At 36.9% G+C, this 22,193-nt stretch overlaps 1 protein-coding gene across 2 annotated transcripts in view; it reads right to left on the reverse strand.

Moving 5' to 3' along the window:
- Positions 1-22,193, reverse strand: part of NUP205 (nucleoporin 205) — a 48,665-nt gene that overhangs the window by 9,807 nt on the left and 16,665 nt on the right. For both annotated transcript variants that reach the window (XM_069857149.1, XM_069857140.1), the window contains exons 12-30: positions 21,955-22,160; positions 20,442-20,624; positions 18,769-18,819; positions 17,957-18,166; positions 17,091-17,190; positions 15,302-15,439; positions 14,871-15,060; positions 13,663-13,783; positions 13,087-13,168; positions 12,505-12,669; positions 10,100-10,224; positions 9,044-9,158; positions 7,863-8,012; positions 6,804-6,878; positions 5,940-6,097; positions 4,571-4,651; positions 3,501-3,692; positions 1,603-1,870; positions 1,043-1,141 (exon numbers count right to left, since the gene is read on the reverse strand). In XM_069857149.1, the coding sequence (XP_069713250.1) occupies positions 1,043-1,141; positions 1,603-1,870; positions 3,501-3,692; positions 4,571-4,651; positions 5,940-6,097; positions 6,804-6,878; positions 7,863-8,012; positions 9,044-9,158; positions 10,100-10,224; positions 12,505-12,669; positions 13,087-13,168; positions 13,663-13,783; positions 14,871-15,060; positions 15,302-15,439; positions 17,091-17,190; positions 17,957-18,166; positions 18,769-18,819; positions 20,442-20,624; positions 21,955-22,160 (2,709 nt within the window). The remainder of the gene's footprint in view (positions 1-1,042; positions 1,142-1,602; positions 1,871-3,500; positions 3,693-4,570; positions 4,652-5,939; positions 6,098-6,803; positions 6,879-7,862; positions 8,013-9,043; positions 9,159-10,099; positions 10,225-12,504; positions 12,670-13,086; positions 13,169-13,662; positions 13,784-14,870; positions 15,061-15,301; positions 15,440-17,090; positions 17,191-17,956; positions 18,167-18,768; positions 18,820-20,441; positions 20,625-21,954; positions 22,161-22,193) is intronic.

Consider the following 22,193-nt stretch of genomic DNA (forward strand, 5'->3'; position numbering starts at 1 on the left):
ACCCCCCGCAAAAAAACCTCTACCTTGCAACAGAAATACCTCAAACAATAGACATTTTTAACTGAAGTCCAAATGTTTTCCTAGAAATCCATTCTTTAGTGAATATCACATCCAAGCCAGCCAGAACAAAAAAAGTTGTGTTCCTGTATACAAGCACCACCCTTGTAAACAGTATGTTTAAAATAATTCTAAGATTCAGTACACATAACACACAGTATCTTTCAGGCCCTAGTGGAGCCAAAACATTTGGCTTGAAGGGAAGCAAACAAGGTGCCTTAAGTGGGAATGGGCTGAATCCAAAGCCAATAATCACCTATAAAGGAGTCATAGTAAATTGTTAGGTGTTTGGGGCCTGTTTACTACTGTAGCTCAAAATGTTGACCAAGTAATAGCTGTAAGAGTCTGCACACACAGGTATCAGCCCCAAGTTTGTTTTTCAATCCTTGTCCAATCTCTAAGATGAAACCATGATCAGAAGCACTAACAAATCAAGTATTTAGGCCACTAAGAGAGAGAAAATTACATTTGGCTTATATTTTTTTCCTTATTTTTTCGGGGACATAGGGTGATACTTTTTCATTTGGCTTTTTTTCCCCCTCTAGGAGTCTTCAGCTGAAGGAACTGAAATAATATGAAATAATCTTTGGGTTTTGGTTTTTTTTTTTAAATAGGAACACTGAGGTATGAGTGTTACAGATCTGGAGGCACAATATCTCTACAGCTAGACCTACTTGAGAACAGTGAGTTACAAGTCATCTCCAGTCCTTTGACAATTATGTAGCCATGATGCACAGCTTTAAATGGACACAAATGAAATACGTTCTTTAGTGCAGGAGATGAGATATTTAATATCCTCATCCAAAACAATACAGTTGGAAAGCAAATATAGCTAGGCAGGTCAGAATAGAGGAGGATTTGCATCATTTAGCACAAGCAACTAATTTCGGAGGCTCCTAGAAGACAACACAGTATGTAGAAATGGTTCTGTTCAGGGTTAAAGAACACTTTTCTTTCTCTTTTTCATAATAAAATAGAACTATACCTGCTTCTAAAGTGTCTGGTTCATCTGGTCTCTGAGCAATCTGCAAATAATAAAGCAGTGATCCATAAAGGTGTGTTCTCACTCTCTGGAAGCCACCACCTGTTCACAAGAAACATTCATAATTAAAACCAAATTGTTGTACATTTCATTAACACCATCTTCCACTGGCACTTAAGTTAACCTCCCTATGGCAGAGCCAGCATTAAATAAATAAATAAATATATAAATAAGATTGCTTAAGTCAGAGTTCTAATGTTCACATAAAGATGTGTTTAGGAGATAATTCAGAAAGTTTATGCTACTCAAAAAAAGTGGCAATAAGAAATTCCCTTCAAAGTTATTTGCACATCTCTTCTGCTAGTTGTTCAGATTACAAAAATAATATACCTTTATTAATTTTTTTCTTGTTAGTAGCATCACTTAGCTGTATAACAATCATGTAATATCCACCTAAATGACTGCAATAGAAATCTTTACTGCAGTAGCAGGAAGTAGCTCAGTCCATCTTTCTATTCTTGGAGGTAGGGATTTCCATGCGTACACTGCAAAGGTTACTACACCTGTTTTCAAAATGAAATCCAGCAGCTTCCTCAAGATGATGTGGAGCGAGGAATCACCAATAGAAGCAAAACCCATGGATATGCTCTCGGAGCCAGGCGATGAGGTGAAAGAACCATCCAGCATCAAGACATACTGGGATTGTCCTGTCACAGGGAGTGCAAGTGGCTTCTGCTCAGTTTTCACAGACTGGCTCAGGTGGGCAGTCAGGGTGAACACAGCCCCTGCCACCACTGGCATCAACTCCTGAGCTGCATCATCATCAAGGATCTTAACACAGAAGAAGAAGAAAAAAGAAGAAGAAAGAAGTAGAAAGGGTCTGATTTCATGAGCTATTAAAGCAATTCATTTAGCCTCTCAGTGGTTAATGAAATCCTTGTACATAAATAAGGCACTACTTAAAACAAATCAAAATCAGTAGTGTCAGAAACTTGTTCAGAAAGATGAGTTGAATAAATTCTAATTGAGAAGACCATTAGCCTTCTGGGTTTTGTTTACACAAATCATAGGCACGACGATAATTAAATCTGCATGGGGAAAAGGGAAGGAATGTGCTGCCATTTGAGTTGCTTAATTAGTAAAATATCTAAATCTAATTTAGGGAAAGGAGAACTGACACCCTCTTGGCTTTACAGCTATTTAAGAAAACAAGTTTCATTAAAAATGCAACAATATCATTTAGAAAACTCAAAGGGGTGAGCATCAAATAAGTGAGCATCAAAGAAGCATTTAAGACAATGTGGAGAAACGCTCATGAGAAACTAGCATTTACTGTTTTAGTTCACTTCATTTAAAAGGTAAAACAAGCATCTTTACCACTGATACTCAGGGAGCTTTCCATTTAAGTAACATAGTCATTTAGTACAGTAGATCAATTATTTCCAAAAAAAAAAAAATTTTTATTTTCCTCAAATCAACAAAAATCTTCACTAAAGTATTACAGAAAATTAGAATTTGGAATTTTTGCTCTGCACAGATTTTTTCAAAAAGACAAGACATTCCTTCAGCTGGTAAACATCTCCCATGTTTCCTGGTTTTTTAAATTTTGTTCACATAATAAGCAAAACTAGCATCCCACTAAAAATAGTTTTCACATAACTGCTACAGAAACAAGAAAATGGGAATAACAACAAAACAACAAAACAATACTTTTTCCTTGAAAAAGATATACTATTTCATACATATTTCTCAAAACACAACTTGTCTAATCAGGAGAACTACAAACAGCATAAAGCAAAAAATAATAATAAAGCCCCAGCAACCTAAACAATACAAGGATACTTCATTAAATTTTGTGTTTGAGAATGGCTGGGCCAGAAGTAACTGCCTAGTCTGTCTCAAAAATATTATTATCATTAAGCACTAAAATACCTAGATTTGAAGTATTTTAAGACAAAGCGAACTCTGGGATTTCCAAAAGCCCTTCTGATGGTAAAATCTTTACCTTTCCTATAAAGCTTCATTCAACACTTTCATTTTTCAAAAGATGCAGCAGTAGGATTTGCTGTGAATCATCTAAATGCAATAAATTAGCAACTGATGTACCGTTTGCCTTTATCCCTTCAGCAAGTTCTTCTGTGTTCCTCATCAAAATGGGCTGTTTCCTTCTCACACACACCCTATCCGGACTACCATCATACTGAATTATACTGAAATTACTTTGAACTTTGCCAATACATGGTTCATAGTTGAACCATACCTATGCAGAAATACAGAGTATTCCTTCTGTCCACAGTGCATTCAACTTCATCATAGCAGCAATCAGAAAACTAAAAAGAATACTCAAGGCAGACTTTTTTAATCACGACCAAGAATGCTACTTGAAGAAGAGTTTCTCTTTCATTTAAAAAGATACAGCAACAAAGTTCAAGGAGAAGGTTGATTTCCAGCAGAGCGTTACCTTGTCATGCACATCCTGCAACAGATCACGGATAATCAGTTGTCTGTCCTCAGCCTGGATGAGATCCTGAGGGCATGCAGTGAGTATAATTTCCACCAGTTGTCTCCATGACTCCAGAGCATGCCTCTTAGCATGGAGGCACTGCAGCAGCTTATTCCGCTCCACTACATACTGGAGGATAGTGTTGATCTCCTGAACACCCACAACAAAGAAATCCAAGTTATAATGTGCCAGAAGAAGTTAATGGCAAAGACAAGATTTCAAGGTAAAGGTTTTGTCTATTAGTAAGAGTCTTCAGAGAAAAAAAAACAAACACAAAAAAGAGTAAGTCTTCAGCATAATAGAAACAAGTTGCTCTTAATCATTTTAACAAGACAGGCCAATCCATTTCTGATGTAGTTTTTCACAAGGACTTTCCATCATGAATGTCTCAAGGCCAAGGTAAAAAAAAAAAATTAACCAGGTAAATTCTTCTCTAACTTACGCTTACACTTGAAAATAAAACAAAAACAACTATGAAAATCTATTTCTGCACTTTCTTTCCCTTGTAGTTTAAGTCATTTCTCCTTCATCCTTCAACTTCCAAATCCATTTCGCCAATAACAACTAAACTTAAAAGAAGGCAGGAAGCTCAGAAAATAATTACACTCCAGGTTCGCTGAAACTGTAGCTGTGTAGAAGAAAGGAGAAATAAATTGGCATCTCCTGTGAGAAAAATGCAAGATGAACTTGGCTGCTACATGCTGTACTTGTCAACAGCCAATCTTGACATCAGTCTGTAGCGTTTTCTGTACAGTGGGGTGGAAGCTGCAATTGTTATCAGTAACAGGGAGGGAAAAGGTTCAAGAAAAAAGTAAACAGGCTCCAGGTCTGCTGTTTAGAGAGCAGTACATTAAGAAGTATATTATCTCACAAAATTTTAGTGTCATTTTTTTTTACTATTATTATTCAGGAATTACTAACTCAAAGCTAAGACTCCAATCCATAAGCTTTCGTAGTAAAGCTTACTGCTTGTCAGTATATGAAATCCAACAAGAGCAGCAATAGTAGTTCACTTTTTCCATACCTACCTCCATAAATAAAGGCCTCTGGCCTATTGCTGCCATTCCTTGAAGGGCATTGACTTCTGCAACCAGAACTCGGTGAAGGTGCTGAAATTAAAAAGGGAACTGTAATCACAAGGAAGATACATTTGTCCCTCCTAAAAATATTTAGGAGATGGCTACATAATGACAGATGCAACTGATGGACTGAGATTCAAGTAAGTTTTACTCATTTTTCAGGTTTCTCCCATACTTCATTCTCTAACTGCAATACTTTTAGCTGTCCTGTCTCCTTGCTTACTGCACTTTTCATTTCTGCACTCACTCATCTCCTTCTGGTCCTTTTGTGAGGTCTTCGAACACATCACACTCTCTGTCCTCTTCAACCTCCACTATAGTCCTCTTGCACAGAAAAAAGAGTTTGTTTCCTCTCAAGTCTAAAATACATTTTACAATATAGAAGAGCTGTTTCCTTATATGTAACAGCTGCATTCCTGCCACCATCAAGACCACTTTCACATTCCATTCTGCTCCTACTCTGTCCCTTGTCTGTCAGGTCACAAAAATTTCAGGACTATTTATCACAGCAATAAGGTTTTCCCTTATTGCTCTCTACAACTACCTGAAAGGAGGTTGTAGAGAGGAGGGAGCTGGCCTCTTCTCCCAAGTGACAGGGACAGGACAAGGGGGAATGGCCTCACGCTCCACCAGGGGAGGTTCAGACTGAATATTGGTAAGAAATTTTTCACCGAAAGGGTCATCGGGCACTGGCAGAGGCTGCCCAGGTTGGTGCTTGAGTCCCCATCCACAGAGGTATTTAAAAGACAAGTAGACGAGGTGCTCTGGGACATGGTTTACTGGCAGATGGGAACGGTTGGACTTGGTGATCCAAGAGGTCCCTTCCAACCTGGTGATTCTATGATGATTCTATCATACACTTGTCATGTACTCATCACACCATGTGACGCTATCTTATGAAAAGCCTCTAAGAACTATTGTATTACACAACTATTTGTGCACGTAACTGCGTACACATATGTAGCGCTATGTTGTTGTGTATTGGAGACGAATGAAATAGATAAGGTAGATCTCATACCTGCAGTATCACTTGAGTGTTCCAAGATGGGAAAAATATTAAGATAGAAAATATTTCCTGAAAGTATCTTAAACTGATGCATCTGTCTACTGCATATGAGAAATCAGTGAGTGCAGTGCAGAAGAAATAAACCAATCCAAATAGTTTGCATAAATTATGCACTGATCTGAAGCAGCTATACTTTTTAAGTGATAGCAAGTTTCAAATTATTATTAATTCATCAATCATTTTTAGCAATAGTAGTATCAAGATATAAAGTAGCACAGCACATGTAACTTGAGAACACTGACTGCTGCGCACCTTGACGTTGCAGACCACTTGTCCACGCGCATTCTTGTGCTCACAATTAGCAATGACTTGCTCAATCTGAACCCGATCGAAAAAATCCAGCTGTAAAGGCTCTGGAATGTCCTGACTGAAGTCAATTGAATCCAGGATACTCAAGATCTTCCTGCGTACTGGAAATGTAAACCAATTCAAATTGTATTCAGAAACATCAAGGGGAAAACAAAGAAGTGGATGATAGGAGCCTAACTTACCTTTGTAAAGCCAAATCTTAATGTGTAAAGTTTCAAAACATATTACATCCTCAGAAAGTGCTATCAACCTACATGTGGGGCTTAAATACATTTTTAAGAGCCTTAAATTCTTAACTTGTGTGATACCATATTGTTCTCCTGTTTTGTATGCATGTAATCTAACATTTACAACTACGAGATTCTAGTTTTTCTCCTAAATAAAAGCAGGCTGGTTTTCAATAAGAACGTTACAGTCTTTGGCAAGACTGAAAAACACTGTAAGGAAACTGAAATTACTTGGGTTTTATATTCTTTGCCATGAAAATACAAGTCTGTTCAGCCTTGGCAACAGTCTCACTATTTTTACTGACAGCAGTAATTTTATCAACTGCTACCCTCCTGTTTCACCCTTCCACAGACACTTAAATACAGGCCCTTCTAATGTCCTTTTAGTCACGTATTTTCCACTCACTCTGACCACCGTGCCCAGGTTCTAAAATTTGTTTATTCCCCACACTAAATAAAATCATTCCACACAGATGCTGTTCAGAAAGTCCAGTATTTACTTTTTCAAAGTTTCCCTTCCAGAGGTGGCCCTCCCCCATTCAGGATCAGAAAAACGTTCTTGAACAGCCACAATGCTTACCTTTGGAAGCAGTGTCAAAGTGGAGAAACCCACTGACTGATCGATTTTCATCTTCCATCCCTCCTTCGCCATCAGCTGAAGGTAATGAAACATAATAAATGAATTAAAAAAAAAAAAATCAAAGTGAAAAATATTACCTACTTTATTAATACTGAAAAGGAAAAATGGAGAGAGTAAACATTGACAAACTTCTGATTAGAAATACAGCCTTGACTGTTAATAAAATGAAAACAATACTTATCTCACAGGAGCTAGCTTATTATCAAAGATAATAAGCTCCAGTATGAATAATGTAGTTGGATAAGCACTGTATAACGAGTAGGGTACCTGGACATGGTTTTCTGTACTTAGAGCTCCACAAGGATGAAAAGATGGTGTCCAGGCCTATAGAATTGAGGGAAAGCACCATACTGCTGCAGCCCATTATGATTTCTTCCATTTATTGTTTAATTTTCTTCACATAAAGAGTTTTACTGCTGCCTCTTTCCATTTCCCTTGATTCACTTCTACTCTGTTCTGAAACTCTGAAATCTCATCTTTTCATTTAACATTGCATTTTATATCACATTGGGATGAAATATCATTTTTGTGATGTTATAATGTCAAAAGGCAAATTGAGCTTTAGCTATCTTCTGTGAGAGAGTTGAAAACGTGACTGAAAAACAGAAGTTAAGACTGACAAAACTTTGTCTAAAACTGTTTACCAATGAATTTGCTCCACCTTCTCTACAGAGCAACAACTCTAGATACCATCCCAAGATCAAATACTGTAGAGTTTTGGGGGGTTTTTTTACATTCCCCTCTCCTACACCATAACCTATGTTTATCTTTTAGTATCAGTGTATACAATGAGGTGCTTCATACAAAAAATTTCTTTCTGACTTCTTTCACTTTGGAGTCCACAACCACCATAATTTTTCTTCACATCTCTCCAGTGGCAATTCTAGACCCAATCTCCTAAATGAACTGTCACATGCTTATAGACAAAAGAATTCAAATAAAGCCTCATGTTCTTCCATTCATTCAAGCTTATTTACCTTCACAATAAATTCCTCTTACCCAAGTATGTTTTAACAGGCATGTCATCAAGCAGCAGATGCAGCAGTCTCTGTGTGTGGGAGCGCTGGCGGTTCAGCGACGTCACTCGCATTTCTATCGCTGCAGTCTTCATCAGCCAAGACATCTGGTTCAGAGTTGAAATCTCATGTTCTGCACAGGGATAAGGAAGCAATTATAAAATTGAACATAAATAGTATTACTCCAAGGAAAGCATTTTTCATGTGAGAAAGCTTTTCAAGAGTGTCATTACCTAGTATCTGCTCACCAATTGTTTATCAGACAAAAGCACTGAGAGATCTGACAAAAGCCATGAAATGAACAGGTGGTTATTGTGAAAACAAGTCATACACAAACATGCAATTAAGAACACAAACATACACAAAACATCTGGCTATAACCTGTACTAGCAGTCACAGTGGAGAATGCAGTGCTTCATGAGCAAATAGCGTCATTTACAACTTCAGTGAAAATAATCAGACATTTAGCGCAAATTAACTATAACTTAAATCAAAGTTGGTAAGGCTTGAAGGTGGGTCCCCAAGAATCTCCATATTCTACATTCATCTAATTTAGATTCTTAGCTTACATAAGAAACATCTAAAGTCCTTTAACACATGCTGGATACATGCATTTGAATGCTAACTTTACTATCATTTAACAAAGTACCAGTGGTCATGCATCTGGTAAAGTGAATATGTACATTTATTCAGCTTAAGACACCTGAGAAATATTGGTCTGAAACATTCAAATCAGATCTATTAACTTAAAAATTAATGCCACCACAGAATAAAAAAATCTTTATTCAAAGGAATGGAAGATACAGATAGTTAGAACCACCAGCCTTTTATTCTCTTAGTTCTTCCTAGCATTCATGTTTTTCAAAAATGTGATTTTTCTTCTGTATCATAATCTAACAAAATTACAACGATTAAAATATAGATTAAGATTTGGAATGCATCAAGTCTCGAGAAAGAAAAGTAACATTGTTTTACAGAAGTTCAGCGCTAATAATCAGAACTTCCTAAACAGGAAGAGTTCAATCTTTGCAGAATTAAAAGGTTAGCAGGGCCAGTAATTAATTCAGTTTAATAATCTACTTATGTTGCTTCCGTGATTCCCACAGAGTCAAAAGATGCATTGAATTTTAAACACGCACGATTTTATCTTAGCATAAAAATTACCTTCGATAGAAAATGGCAGATACTGCAGCTGAGTGAATAAGAAATCCTGGCTGGTCCTCAGGTACCTCATGGTTGGACCTGATGTGTCAGAGCATGCACACAACTGATAGATCACCTGACAATCAAGAACAAGGGATACCCATTTATGGAATTCATTTTTAAAACAAATCCATCATTGAACTAAAAGATACACTACACTATCAAAACAATATTATCAGTATTTACAGGTAAGTTTTCTACCAGCTTACTCCAAAGATGAACATACCATTTATAACAGACATTGAATTATGACATTAGAGGACCACCAGCATGTGAATGATTCCAATCGCTATTTTCCCACAACATGACACTATATAAGCCTTTCTTTTTGTTCACCTCACTTAGAAATGAATGCCTTTTTTAGTCTTCACGTTCACTGAGACAGGAAACAATTGTCTTTTTTTCCCCCTCCTTCTACAGTTTGGCCTTTTCCACTTTTAATAATGATTAAAATCCTTTCTAGATTCCACAGATTTTCAACACAATATGGGTGTGTAATTATATAGCTTAAGGCCAAACATAGCTATCTTGCACATATATATCATTCAGCTGTTTTCCCCACCTCAACTCCTTATACATATATACGTACATACATACATTCTGTCACCGCTACAGAATAAAGAAGATAACAGAAATCAAAGAAAAGCCAATAAATGTATCTTACTTGCTGGCAAACTGCAGTTCCAAAATGTTTAAAAAAAAAAAATAGCATATGGTCACTACAGATTCAAAGGCTCACCAAAAATATTTGTAACGATAGTTTTACAAGTAGGTCCCAATTCAAAGTTCTGACGAGAGTGCAAATAAACTACTTTCTGTGTTGCTGCATAATACTTCCTCCCCCACCGGAAAAGGCAGAATTAAAATTGAGTTCAAAGTATATAAAAACCTGACAGATGCATTTTAAAAGTGAAACTACTATCAAAATCATCACCCGTCTGTGTTCACCAACCAAGAAGTAGCTAATGTCACTTAGAGCCTTTTTTAGTATATGCCAAAAGAAAATGTGCTGAGTACCTGGTAGCAGAGCTCTGCAAGATGAGGAGACTCCTGAACTGCTGTAGGCCCATTCCTTGTTTTGGTACCCTTCTCCAGTATGTTTAAAATAGCATGAAGGCAAGTTCGTGGGCAACCCAAGACACCTTAAAACACAGAAATAATTTAACATCCTCGATCTTACTTGCCTGCACAGCAAATCCAGATTATTACACAGAACTACAGAAACTAAACTGTTCAAATACCTGTGCTGCACTGAACTGCTCCACCGAGCTACAGAAAAGGTATCTAGAAAAGCTTTTATTCTGTTAATTAAAATAAAAGCAGGAACTGTGTTCTGGCAAAAATCTAATGAAAACACTTATAGTCAGTCCGCAGGCTTTTGAGATGCTAGTGAAAGAGAGTAAGTTATGCAACCAAAACTTATTTAAGAACTTTGTCTTCAGTTGTACAAAAAAAAAAGATTCAATTGATTCTTTAATATTCTGCATGAACCAAACAAAACTTTCAAATACTTGCTCTTAAACTTTAACTGAATACTCATTTGACAATCCTAAAGAGCAGCTTTGAACTCCTCTCTCTATTTTACAATTACAGCCATTTTATGACTAATGCGCCTAAAGGCGCCTGACTGCAAGCAAAGGCAACTGGAAAGATACTTCAATACTGAAGCCGAAATCCCACCTTCTTGCATTCTTCCTTCAGTCAATTCTTTATTTAACACAGACAGATATCCTGAAGCAGTAAAAGCATCAACAGCCTCAGTTCTTATAGGGGAAATAATCTTCTCTGTTTGGACAAATACAATTTAGGTTTTAGCAGGAAATTATTATCTCAAGGCAAATGGCTTATGGTCTTTTTTCCTTCGCTTTATTAACGTGATAATTCAAAGAGATGTGCAAAGCTGTCTCATGGCTTTAAGACAAAGTCCCCCATCACTGACCTTAAGTGTGATACCCTGTAAAATTGTGTGGGTGCAGATCAGTTACCTGTACTGTGTAACTATGGAATTTCAAAATACCAAAATGTGGTCTGCAATTGTAAGCTACTTTGCAAATGAAAAAAACAGGTTGACATCTTTTTTTTTTATCTTCCTAATATACCAAATAACATTGACTCCCCTACCCAACTCCGAACAAAAATCAGGTCTTATCTTCCCTTCAACTAGAACAACGAAGGACGAAAAACCAGTAAGCTATAGCATCTAATACAATCCTAAAGATACCAAGAAACACTCTTCTCCAAATAACAGAAATAGAATGTTTGTTCAAACAGTTGAGAAAGAATCTCCATACTTCAGATTACAAGGGAATCCAGAATGTTTCAACTCCAAACTCCTGTTTAGTTATGATATCAGACCAGATTGTTCATGGCTTTATACAACTGAGCCTTGAAAACTGCCAAGCATGAAGACTGCATGACCGACACCTGCTTCGCTGTCTTCACGGTGAAAAACTTTATCACATATCCAACTGGACTTTCTCTTGTTTCAATTTGTGCCCACTATCTCTCATCTTCCTGCCATACACCTCTGAAGAGCCTGGCTATATCCTCTTATTAACCTATTTGTATGTATTTGAAGATTTCTATTAGGTCCTCCCAAAGCATCCTCTTCTCTGGACTGAACAAGTCCCATTGCCTCAGCTTCTCCTCGCACACTGAGTGCTCCAGCCTCCTGGCCATCTCTGTTGAACTTGCTCAAGCTTATCAATGTTTATCTTTTACTGAATACAAGTTAGGAGCTTAGAAGGCAAACAGGACACATACCAATGCACTATTTTTCTCACCAATTCAAGAAACATTAGAAAAGTCACTCCTGTTGCCTTAAAGTTCATATTTGCATATATATATTCATACATATTCGTAATATATATTTATACATGAAAACATAAATTTATTAATATACCTAGCAGTAGAATGAAAACCCACATATTCTGAAAGCCTTTCTTCTACAACATTAAACAACAAAGCTGTTTTCATTCCGTAAAATTAATTCTAAACAGAAGCTTGAGGAGGGACAGGACAGTAGTCAAGTAGCATAACTAGTTAAAAAGTGAAAGTCTGCTTTGTAGATTCCCATGTCTTCATATTCTTGGATCATCAGATCAGTTTCTTTGTACTGTGGACACAACCACATTGCATGAAATAACAAATAAATTCATGTTTCATTTCTAAATTATCATTTTCCCCCACAATGCTAATGTCAAGTGTGTTCTAAAAATCCAACTTAAACAAAGGATCAAATCCTGAAGCCATTTCAATGCTGCACTTAGGTATCAACATATCTTTTAATTGAGCTTTTAAGGATTAGAAAAAGGCCTGCTGTCTTATTCTTAACATTAAGAGGAACTGGTTTTGTCGAAGAACATTCTCAGTGTTGGTAACAGAACTCATTAAATGCCAGATCAACTTTTCTTCTCCCATACCTGGATCTTGCAGATTTGTGGTGCTGACGGGTTTTTTTAGTTCATATCCCAAGAGATACAGAGCAAGGCTGGGGGGACTACACTCAAGAGAGGTGATAAGGAGATTCAGAATATGGATCCTTGTTTCATGATGGATTCGTGCTCGCTTCTTTTCAGGCTCCAGCTCTTGATTAAAAAAAAAAAAAACAACATGAATAATGAAGTCAAGAAATCCATTTAGTGCAATAATCCTCAGAGCCTTCCATTAAATACAAGAAAGCTAACACATCAACTTACATCAGTACAGAGGGACACAAGACCAAAATTTCCAATTCCTATTAATGCAGCTGTAAATAATACATCCAGAGCAATAACAAATACTTGCGTTCTGAAAACAGACTCAGCTTGTAGCTGGCTCATCATACTATGGACATATCTTAACAAGAAAGTGGTGCTTTTCATTCTGTTAAAGGTCCAGTTCCACAGAAAACAACACAACAAAGGAGTTTTCCGATTTAAAAGCACCATCTTCACTTCTTCCATTAATTCCATTCAATGCCAAAGACAACAGGGTAAGACATTCTTAAGAAGCCTTTTACATACCCTCATCTGGATTAATTAATTCTTCTGCATCTTCATTGTCCAAACATTCCACAAACCCAGCCATAAGCTTCTGGCTAATACTCTGTATTCAACAATGGAAGGATGAAAATTAAGATTTTAAGAGCATTAAAAACAGTATCTTTCAATAATTCCCTCCATATAAGTTAACAGAAATTCTAGACAAAAATTACATAACATGGTTATTCTGAATGAGTTAAGAGCCATAGCTGTTTTAAGCACAGGTTAGCAATTAGCCACTCAACACAAAAACCCCTACTTTTGTTACATATGCTACATCTTCCTCACAAGTAGAAAACTAAGTCAAGAAAAAGTCTCAGTATCTCGAAGAATATTGTCCTTTCCTTCTTAGAAACGTTAATGATTGTTTTTTTCACTTAATGAAGTAGTTGCTTTTCAAAATGCCACAGTAAAAGACTTCTTAGGAGGTAGGCAGATATAAGACAAACTACACTTCTAATGTACTTGATCTAGAAGCCTATCCTTTAAAGCAACTTTATGGAGCGCCAGTGTTTCTTCACAGTTTCCCTTTTCAGATCCAAAAAAACCGAAACGTACCTGATCATGTGTGAAATCATCAACTAGCTTCATCTGGATGTTGGAATTACAAGAAATACAGCACAAAATCTTGGCACTTTCGAAAGCCAGTTCAGGATTGCTGTCCCCATGATAAAGATACCTTCAAAAACACAAGATTATTGTAATGACACTGTTGAGAATTTTACTATTTCAAGATGGTAATGGACAGCTGAGAAATTCAACAGCATTTAGAATTAAAACATATATAGATGAAACAACATGAGAAAATGTTAGAACTGCAAACAAGATTTCTCCTCTATATAAAGAGCTTAACGTTCCTCCCTGAAAAAGATAGTAGGCTGAGCAGGGATAATAATCTCTCCTGGAATTTTTACCATTCTTTTTATCCAAAATCTGCCTCAAACACTGCAGGTTAAATTAAAACAATGTGTCACAGATTTACACAAGAAACATGAAAACAGTACCTTCAGATCATGCAGAAATGAATGTGACAGAAGATGAAAACTAGCTAAAATCAACTACTGCATGTACCCACAAGAGGTGAGAGGAAAAAAAAAATTAAAAGCATCTTAGAAGGCACACTTTTTAAAAACAATTTTCAACTACTGTTAAATGGAAAAAGTAATACAAATGAAAGACAAAAACATGGATATTGAAAGAGTTGAAGTTTTTAGTGCATTCCATGTCAGAATATCACTGCTTTTTAATGCTCTCAATTTCACTACTCTATGTTGGCCTGTCTGTAAAGTTGTTATAAAACCAAAGAGTAGCAGAAGGGATCAGTGGGAAGTGGAAAACCTGGAGTTTCACACTTGAGTTTCAGATTACTAGCCTGATACTTTTAATATAATAACTAATGGACAACACTGTAAAACATTTAAGTGGTAAATAACAACCAAATGGAGTTTTATTCTCCCACTCTATGACAACGGAAGTCTGGCGTAAACTCAAACCTATATGCAAGGGAACCACTGCACATAAGGACAACCAGGAAGAAATCACTAGGAGAAAAAAAAATCAGAAAGAAAAACTATAGATGCGATCACAATCTTGCACTAGATAATACACAGATCATATCAGCTGTGAAGACACCTCCTCTCACCAGAAAAAATATCAGAGATGCTCTGTGCAAAGAGAAGCATTGGCTAGTAAAATTAATCGAAGGACCAGGATCCAAACACTCCAGTGTCTCCAAAAGTCCTCCCTTTTCAGTAATTTGCACATACCTAGCGATATTCACCACATGATCTGCCTTTTTAGTGCGCGGATTGATTCCTTGAAGCAGCTGCTCCAGTGGTGTGACAATAATGGAAAGGTGGCTCTCCCGCAGGAGATCCATAAAAAGATTCTCTTTCTGTAGGGTTAAGTTGAGAAGTGCAAGGCAGTACTGCACGGCTTTCTCTAAATGCTTCTTCCCTGCAGCGCACAAACAAAAAAGCCAAGGAGCAGTTAAACAGATTATATTCATAAACCTCATTCATCACAACTTTCATCAAGAAAGAACATGTCAGTTACTTGCTACTAGGAAAATTCCCACCAAAACACAATTTTTATATGCAAGAGAAACACCATCAAGTTGAGGATATGTAATGTCAACTTTAAATCCTACTTAGTACGCATTTTAACTTCACATGAAAAATAAATTCTAGGCACATACCAGGAAATGGAGCATAAGTATCAAGCTGCTTAACCCCTTCTTCTAGCAAACTAAGGGACAGTTCCAGCATTGGGGACTCATTCAATAGATGATACATCAAATTGAATCCAGGTGGTTTATATGCTATTATTTCTTCTCCTAAAGAGAGACAGGGAACAAAAAATTAACGCCTAATAGAAAAGACATCCATTACTCAAGCTAGCATGAGCTACAAAACATAACAGTCCCTGTTGCTGTAAGTAACATCTACATAAATAAACATACTGCATACAAAGTCTTCAGAGGTTTTCTTCACAGATAAGCTATTTACACAGTCTAAAAAGTTTGGGAAGAGTAGCAGTGGCAATTGCCATTTTTTTTCAATATCTAATAGCACAATTTCAACTTTAAGCAGATAGACTTTCCTTAAACAGATCTGACCTTGGATTCAAACCAGTGCTAGGACTTCAGACTACATTGGAGCTACATTAAACTGCAAAACTGAGAAGTAACTAGAAAAAGTTTACATGCTCCCCAAACCTGCACAAACACCCTGAATGAGGGAAAAAGCATTTCCAGAAATCAAAGCTGAGAAGGTCCGCTGAACCCCTAGCGCTCAGAGTGTACAGATACTTGCACAGCTGTTGCAACAACGTATGCAAAAACGAAACAAGCAGCAAAAACAGCAGAGATCCTCATATAACAAAACAAAAGATAAAGTCAAGACTAATGGTTCTGGTTGATCCAGTCTCCTAATAAACTACGGTGGATAAAAGCAGGAGAGCAGTAAATAGCTTTTTAAATATGCAAGTGAGAATGAAGGCATGGTTTATTTTAGCATTAGCTTAAATAATCCCCTTTTCCTTACATTCATTCAATCTGCATGCTGCTCCCTAATACGCCAATAGACACACTATGCCAATGTGGAGCCACACGCTGCATCAGTTCAAGAAATGGATCTAGTCAAAACCATCAGGTTTGACCCATTTCTCCAACCTATCATGTAACCCACAAATGATCATACAAGCTGAAGGAACAGTTGAGGACATGAAGGAGCTAACAGATATTACCCAAGCCAGTTAAGGTGCCAAGAACCGTTTGTCAAAGTACAGGGCACAAAGGCCTCCCAGACAGAGGCAAGCTCACTGCAAAGGTATGTCTAAAAGTCCTCGTTCACTTAAGAAGTGGTTCTTATAGTTCTCTGCTGCTACAAGCAAATCCACAGGCATCAGGCTGGCATTCAAAGTTAAGAAACCTTGTATTAAAAAAAAAATCCTGCAGCCCAAATAAGCCTTAAATTTCCTACCACCATCTACTTTAGCCTTTTAAAAAATAGTTGACTAGAACTAAATTACTTGAGATCATAATTCTACTGTTATTGTCTGCTCTGAATAATTAATATATCAATAATATTAATATTAGAGTATATATCAAATACACAGACACCTTTAAATGAACCCTATGAATAGTGGCGATTTAGATATAGACCAAAGAAATCCAGAAGAATAAACCCAAGGTGTTTTTTAAGTGTCAAATGCTGCTCTTCAATCAATATCAGCAATGCAAGAGATACACAAGTCAGCCTCCTAAAAGAGACTGGGAAGTAGGAAACAGCGTACATGAAACCCTACTGAGTGACCCACATAGCTCCTCATAGTATGTGGACATTTCTTGAGTGTCTTCCTATCATAAAGCCTTGGTCTAGCTTTCCACCAGCTTCCTTCCAATATAAAACAAGATGACAGAATAGAGGCAAAAGAGAAAAGCAAGTTAAAATTCCGTATATTTGTGAACAGATGAACAAGTCAACCTTGTAACTCCACATATTGGTCCACAAAATCTTCGAGTTGAGGTTCATAGTCCCGCAACAGTTTGTAAAACACTTCCAGAACTACCTCAGCTACTTCCCACTGTAGATGACAAAAAAAGAAAAAAAGTCATTCATATAATATGACTGATGCTGCAGCAACAAGACCAGGACAACAAAGAATATAACACGGCATTGCAGGATCAGAAGTATGACATGACTAGCTAATTTGAAAATACTATCTAACAACACTTATAATTCACCATGTCAAATAACTTGAAAGACTAAGCTTTCCTTCCAAAGTAAAACAGAACGCTAAAACAGATTTATCATCTATTTTAGGCTCTATCATACAATATACATTTTAGTATATTGAAACTACAAGCAATAAAGAGCCTTTTTATTAGGTATACAGCTAATAAGAGATCATTAATAGCTTCCAGGATACAGTTTAGCATGCACTTTCATTCAGAAACTCAAATTCCTTGGCTCAGCAAGTCAGAAATATTCTCTGAAGTAACAACAATGACAAATATGACTTGTAGATTTGGGCAAACGATGTTCAGAAGTCATTAGCCATGTAGTAGAGCCACAGAACTATGTAGAGCAAATTGAAATTTATCAATAATATAAACTTTTTTTATATTAAAAGGATACTGTATACAGACTACTTAGAAGTAGTTCATAGATCCTGATGACTCAACAGTTGAAAAAAATCTCCTGCTTACAGAATCAAAACACTATGAACTGCTCCAGGCTACTTATGCGGCATCAAACTTGCACAGATTCTCAAATAGGTCTAAGCCATGTCAGCAGTGCCAAATAATTCTAACTACATGCTAAAAGAAAGATTTTCAAACAAAAATTACTTTTTCAGCAGCTCTCCGGTAAGCTCTGGTGCGAAATCGAAGAAACACAGAATCCCTGAGGAACTGGAGATAGGGATCAAAGCCTGGTGGGCGGAGGCCTGCTCCCAAATTAGAAGGGAATGAACTCTCTACTAGTGTGCTGACGAGTCGACAGAAAGCACGAGTTAAAGGATACTCCTCACATCGAGACTCAATCTCATTCAGTTCAACCTTCCCAAGAAGACAACAAAAACAAAACGAGAAAAATACAAAGATTTTGAGGGAGGGAGAATCATGGGAGAACACATAATATAAAGGCAACATCTGTGAATTTCTTTACAGTGAATTGACTTTGCCACATTTTTGTCTACAGTACACCACAAATAAAGCAAAAGTAGCGAAGCAACAGTACTGGCATTTCAGTTCAGCAATACATTCTTTATTAATTTCTGAGCTATCAGAAGATATACCTCAACATTTACATACTTTGCTTTTATTTACCACTTTTATTAGAAGTGAAGTTAGCTGTACTAAGATGTAACAAAAGCGAGGCCAATTAAGGAAAACATAAAATCTTAATAAGTGCTCATAAGTAATCTGAGGATTTACATGTTACCAGATGTTACAAGTATGAAGCTGCTCTAGATTCATAAATGGATAGAAGTTCCAGAAATTACAAGTCGATCTTAAAGTAAGTTAAAAAGCAGTGAAATGACAGCACCTACTCCAAGGGTTTCCTGTAGACCCAATAGCAGATGCAGCTTCTGCAAGTGTTTCCCAAACTCAAATGCAAATGGGTCAGAGAGTATGACCACATACAGAGAAACACTTACCTCAATACCAATTGCTTGCCTATGACCTGGACTTCTTACAGTCTGCAATATCTTCAAAACAGAAAGGGAAATGAAAACAGACAAGACACTTCACAATAAGTACATTTCTACCATTTCTATTAGGACTAAAAGGTAATCATCGCTTTTCAGCTGTAATGAGAGGTTTTCTAAACAATCTTAAAAGGTAAAAAACTAAGATTTTTCTGTCTGAAAGGCTGGAGTATATGTTGTACACTTGTATGCTTCTAGTTTTACATCCTCAAATATCATAGAATCATCAAACGCTTTGGGTTGGGAGGAACCTTAAAGATCATCCAGTTCCAACCCCCGGCCATGGTCAGAGACACCTCCCACCAAACCAGGCTGCTCAAGGCCCCATCCAACCTGGCCTTGAACAGCTCCAGGGAGGGGACATCCACAACTTCCCTGCGCAAACCTGTTCCAGTCTCTCACCACCCTCATTGTGAAGAACTTCTTAATGTCTAGCCTAAATCTTCCCCCTTCCAATTTAAAGCCATTCCTCCTTGTCCTATCACTATGTGCCCTTGTAAAAACTTTCTCTTCAGCTTTCTTGTAGCCCCCTTTAGGTACTGGAAGGCTGCTATAAGGTCTCCCCAGGCCTAACAATCTCAGCTTTCTGAGTCTATCCTCATAGCAGAAGTGCTCCATTCCTTTGATCTTTGTAGCCCTCCTCTGGACCTGTTCCAACAGTTACGTATCCTTCTTATGCTGGGGATCTGCATCATGTTTATTGTTAAATAAAACAAAGGACAGAAATACTTTCGCATACTAATGTCTTTCACCTGGGCAGTATAAGACATTTCCCTTGTTATCTCTTACAACAGTATATTTTAAGGAACCTCATAAATTAGGAAGCAAGGTGATAAGCATATAAAATATTACTACTTATAAGATGTCATTACTGTCAGGGTCTTCTTACTAGTAATTAACAATAAACCATCAGTTGCAGTTCAAATACCTCAAGATCTTCCAAATAAAACAGCAATTAGTCTGCACTGTAATACGGACTATAAAATAAGCCCATCCCTTACGATTTTGAATTAATAATACCGAGAGCATTTTCATTTTATATTCATCTTCCTTAGAACTCATATTTAACATTTTTCTACTATATCAAGACAGAAGGCTAAAACCCCTTTTCTAAAAGGCAGGACTTTTAATACATATCTGATGTTTGCCATCTAAATGTGAAAGCCATCAACAACATCCTGTAAATTACAGTTAACTTATAATGAGAAATAAACGCTGCCAAGTGGAGCCTTTTCACTAGTCCCTTTTTCCTGTGAGCACTACTCACACTAGAAGAATATTACACACCAAAAAAAGCCAAACACTAACAGAAAAATATGTAACCTGCAGAACATTTATTACTAATGACATACAGCGAAGAAAAAACACACTGAACACACAGGACTGTCTGTAAGGAAACCTGGTTTACGTAAAATAAGCATGGCCAACGAGATCTGAGCCATAAAACCATACTATCAATTTCCAAAATAGTTTCAAAGTAAGAACTGCATTAACTAAGAGAAAAAAAGTCATATTCAACAATGGCAACACGAAAAGTTAGGAGAAAATACAGTACTATTGCAAACTGACAACTTCAACAGACTGGGATGCTCCAGTCCTAAGCGCTGAAAACTTTACATTACCTGTGTATATTCCAGGGACTGCCAGAGTGAAGCAGCTATTTCAGGAGATCTTCCAAAAGCAGTAAGGGTTTCTAATAGCTCTGCTTTCAAAATAGGTGGGATGCTGCACTGCAAAAGCCCCAGAATGACCGCTACTGGTGTCCACTGAGGATGCTCACAAAGAGCCAAGCGAGCATTCTCACTCTATGGAGATCAACAGAAAACAAAATTGCAGATTATTACTTTGAAGATTATTCATGTCTTACAATCTCTAACTCACAGTTCACTATAAATGACTGCTTTGTACCTGAAGGTGTACAAAACATCAGAAGAACAGCAAATCATTACAAAGTAAACAATTTCAATTAAACAAAAAGCTCAATTTAATGACTCATAAGTTATGAAATTGTGCCTAACCATAAAGAAAAAACAAGGTGCATAATATGAGCTTCTTATAATTTTTTTTATTTGTTTTCAGTAGATACATTCATGGATTAAGTCTTAAATAAGTACTTACACTCTAGACAGCTTCTTCAAGCACTGGTATATGGACTTAATATTTCTGTCATGAACCTGAATTATATTTGGACATCTGCTAAGAATTTTTAAGTCTAAGAGCAGGCCATCACCACTGTAAGCTCACTAATGAGCCATCAGACAGGAACAAGCCTTCAGCCTCATTAAGTAACTTCCTGCATCCTTAGAAAAAAATTTGCTACTTCTCAGGTTATGGTTTGACGATGTCAGGAAATATTAGTTTAAAGACTTCCTTTTTTTCCCATTTATGGAATTCTGACATGACAGCTCACATCAGAATACTCCATTATCACTACCGCCAAGCATAATTTTTAAAAAGCTTAATTAGTTTCACTGATTCGCCTTGTGTTTGTGTCAGCAAAACCAAGAGTAACTCACTACATCACAGAATTCCTAGGCTGCAGAATCTGGTGGGCATTGAAGAGCTGTATTCCACACTATCCAGAATTACCCAGACAATTCACAACACAAAATCTGCATTGCAGTTTTATTCTCTTGGAATCCTCTTCCAGTTAATTCATGGCACATTTTATACTTTTGGTTTGGGAACATTTTAAATCTAACTCTGGAGGCAAGCTTCACAGTTGGTGAGTTTCCTGCCAAATTCCTACCATTTCCTTTTAAAATAATCTATTATTTTTGCCTTATTAAACTCATAATTAAATGCGAAGAATTTTACTACTACGTTGTCATTTCTTCTGACTATACCGCACTTCTGCAAGACACCATAATGACATCAAAGTGTCAGGAAAGCAAGAAAATTAGTAGCACCAGCAACACAGGAACAGGTCTCATCTCTTCCTGCTTCACCCAGACTATGTGTTTGTCATAACAGTTATTCCTGATGCTTCCCGTACTTTTCAATTTCACTAATCAAATGAAAACTAGATAAATTTGCCTACATACCTGCTTGTTCAAGTAACCTTCCCAGCTGAATGATGATATTTTGCAAGAAAAAAATGGATGAGCAAAGAAAACTAAATTAAAGGTTACTTACCCAATTTACTATAACAGTGGTCAGCTGTAAAAAGGCGATTAATCCATCTTGCTCTTTCTGTGTGATTCCTCTGAGAGGCAGATGACGATACTGGACACTGTCTGCACTTGGCAAGTCTTTCCTTAAGTGCTCATGATAAAGCATCAAAGAGTGGAAGAAATGTTCCCAGGAGACAGGGCTGCCACCTGCTCCTTGGATGTTTTCAGCTAGAAAAATGACAAATGGGTAACAAGATTTAC

The sequence above is a fragment of the Phaenicophaeus curvirostris genome, chromosome 1 (genome assembly GCF_032191515.1).
Source record: "Phaenicophaeus curvirostris isolate KB17595 chromosome 1, BPBGC_Pcur_1.0, whole genome shotgun sequence".
Taxonomy (NCBI): Eukaryota; Metazoa; Chordata; class Aves; order Cuculiformes; family Cuculidae; genus Phaenicophaeus; species Phaenicophaeus curvirostris.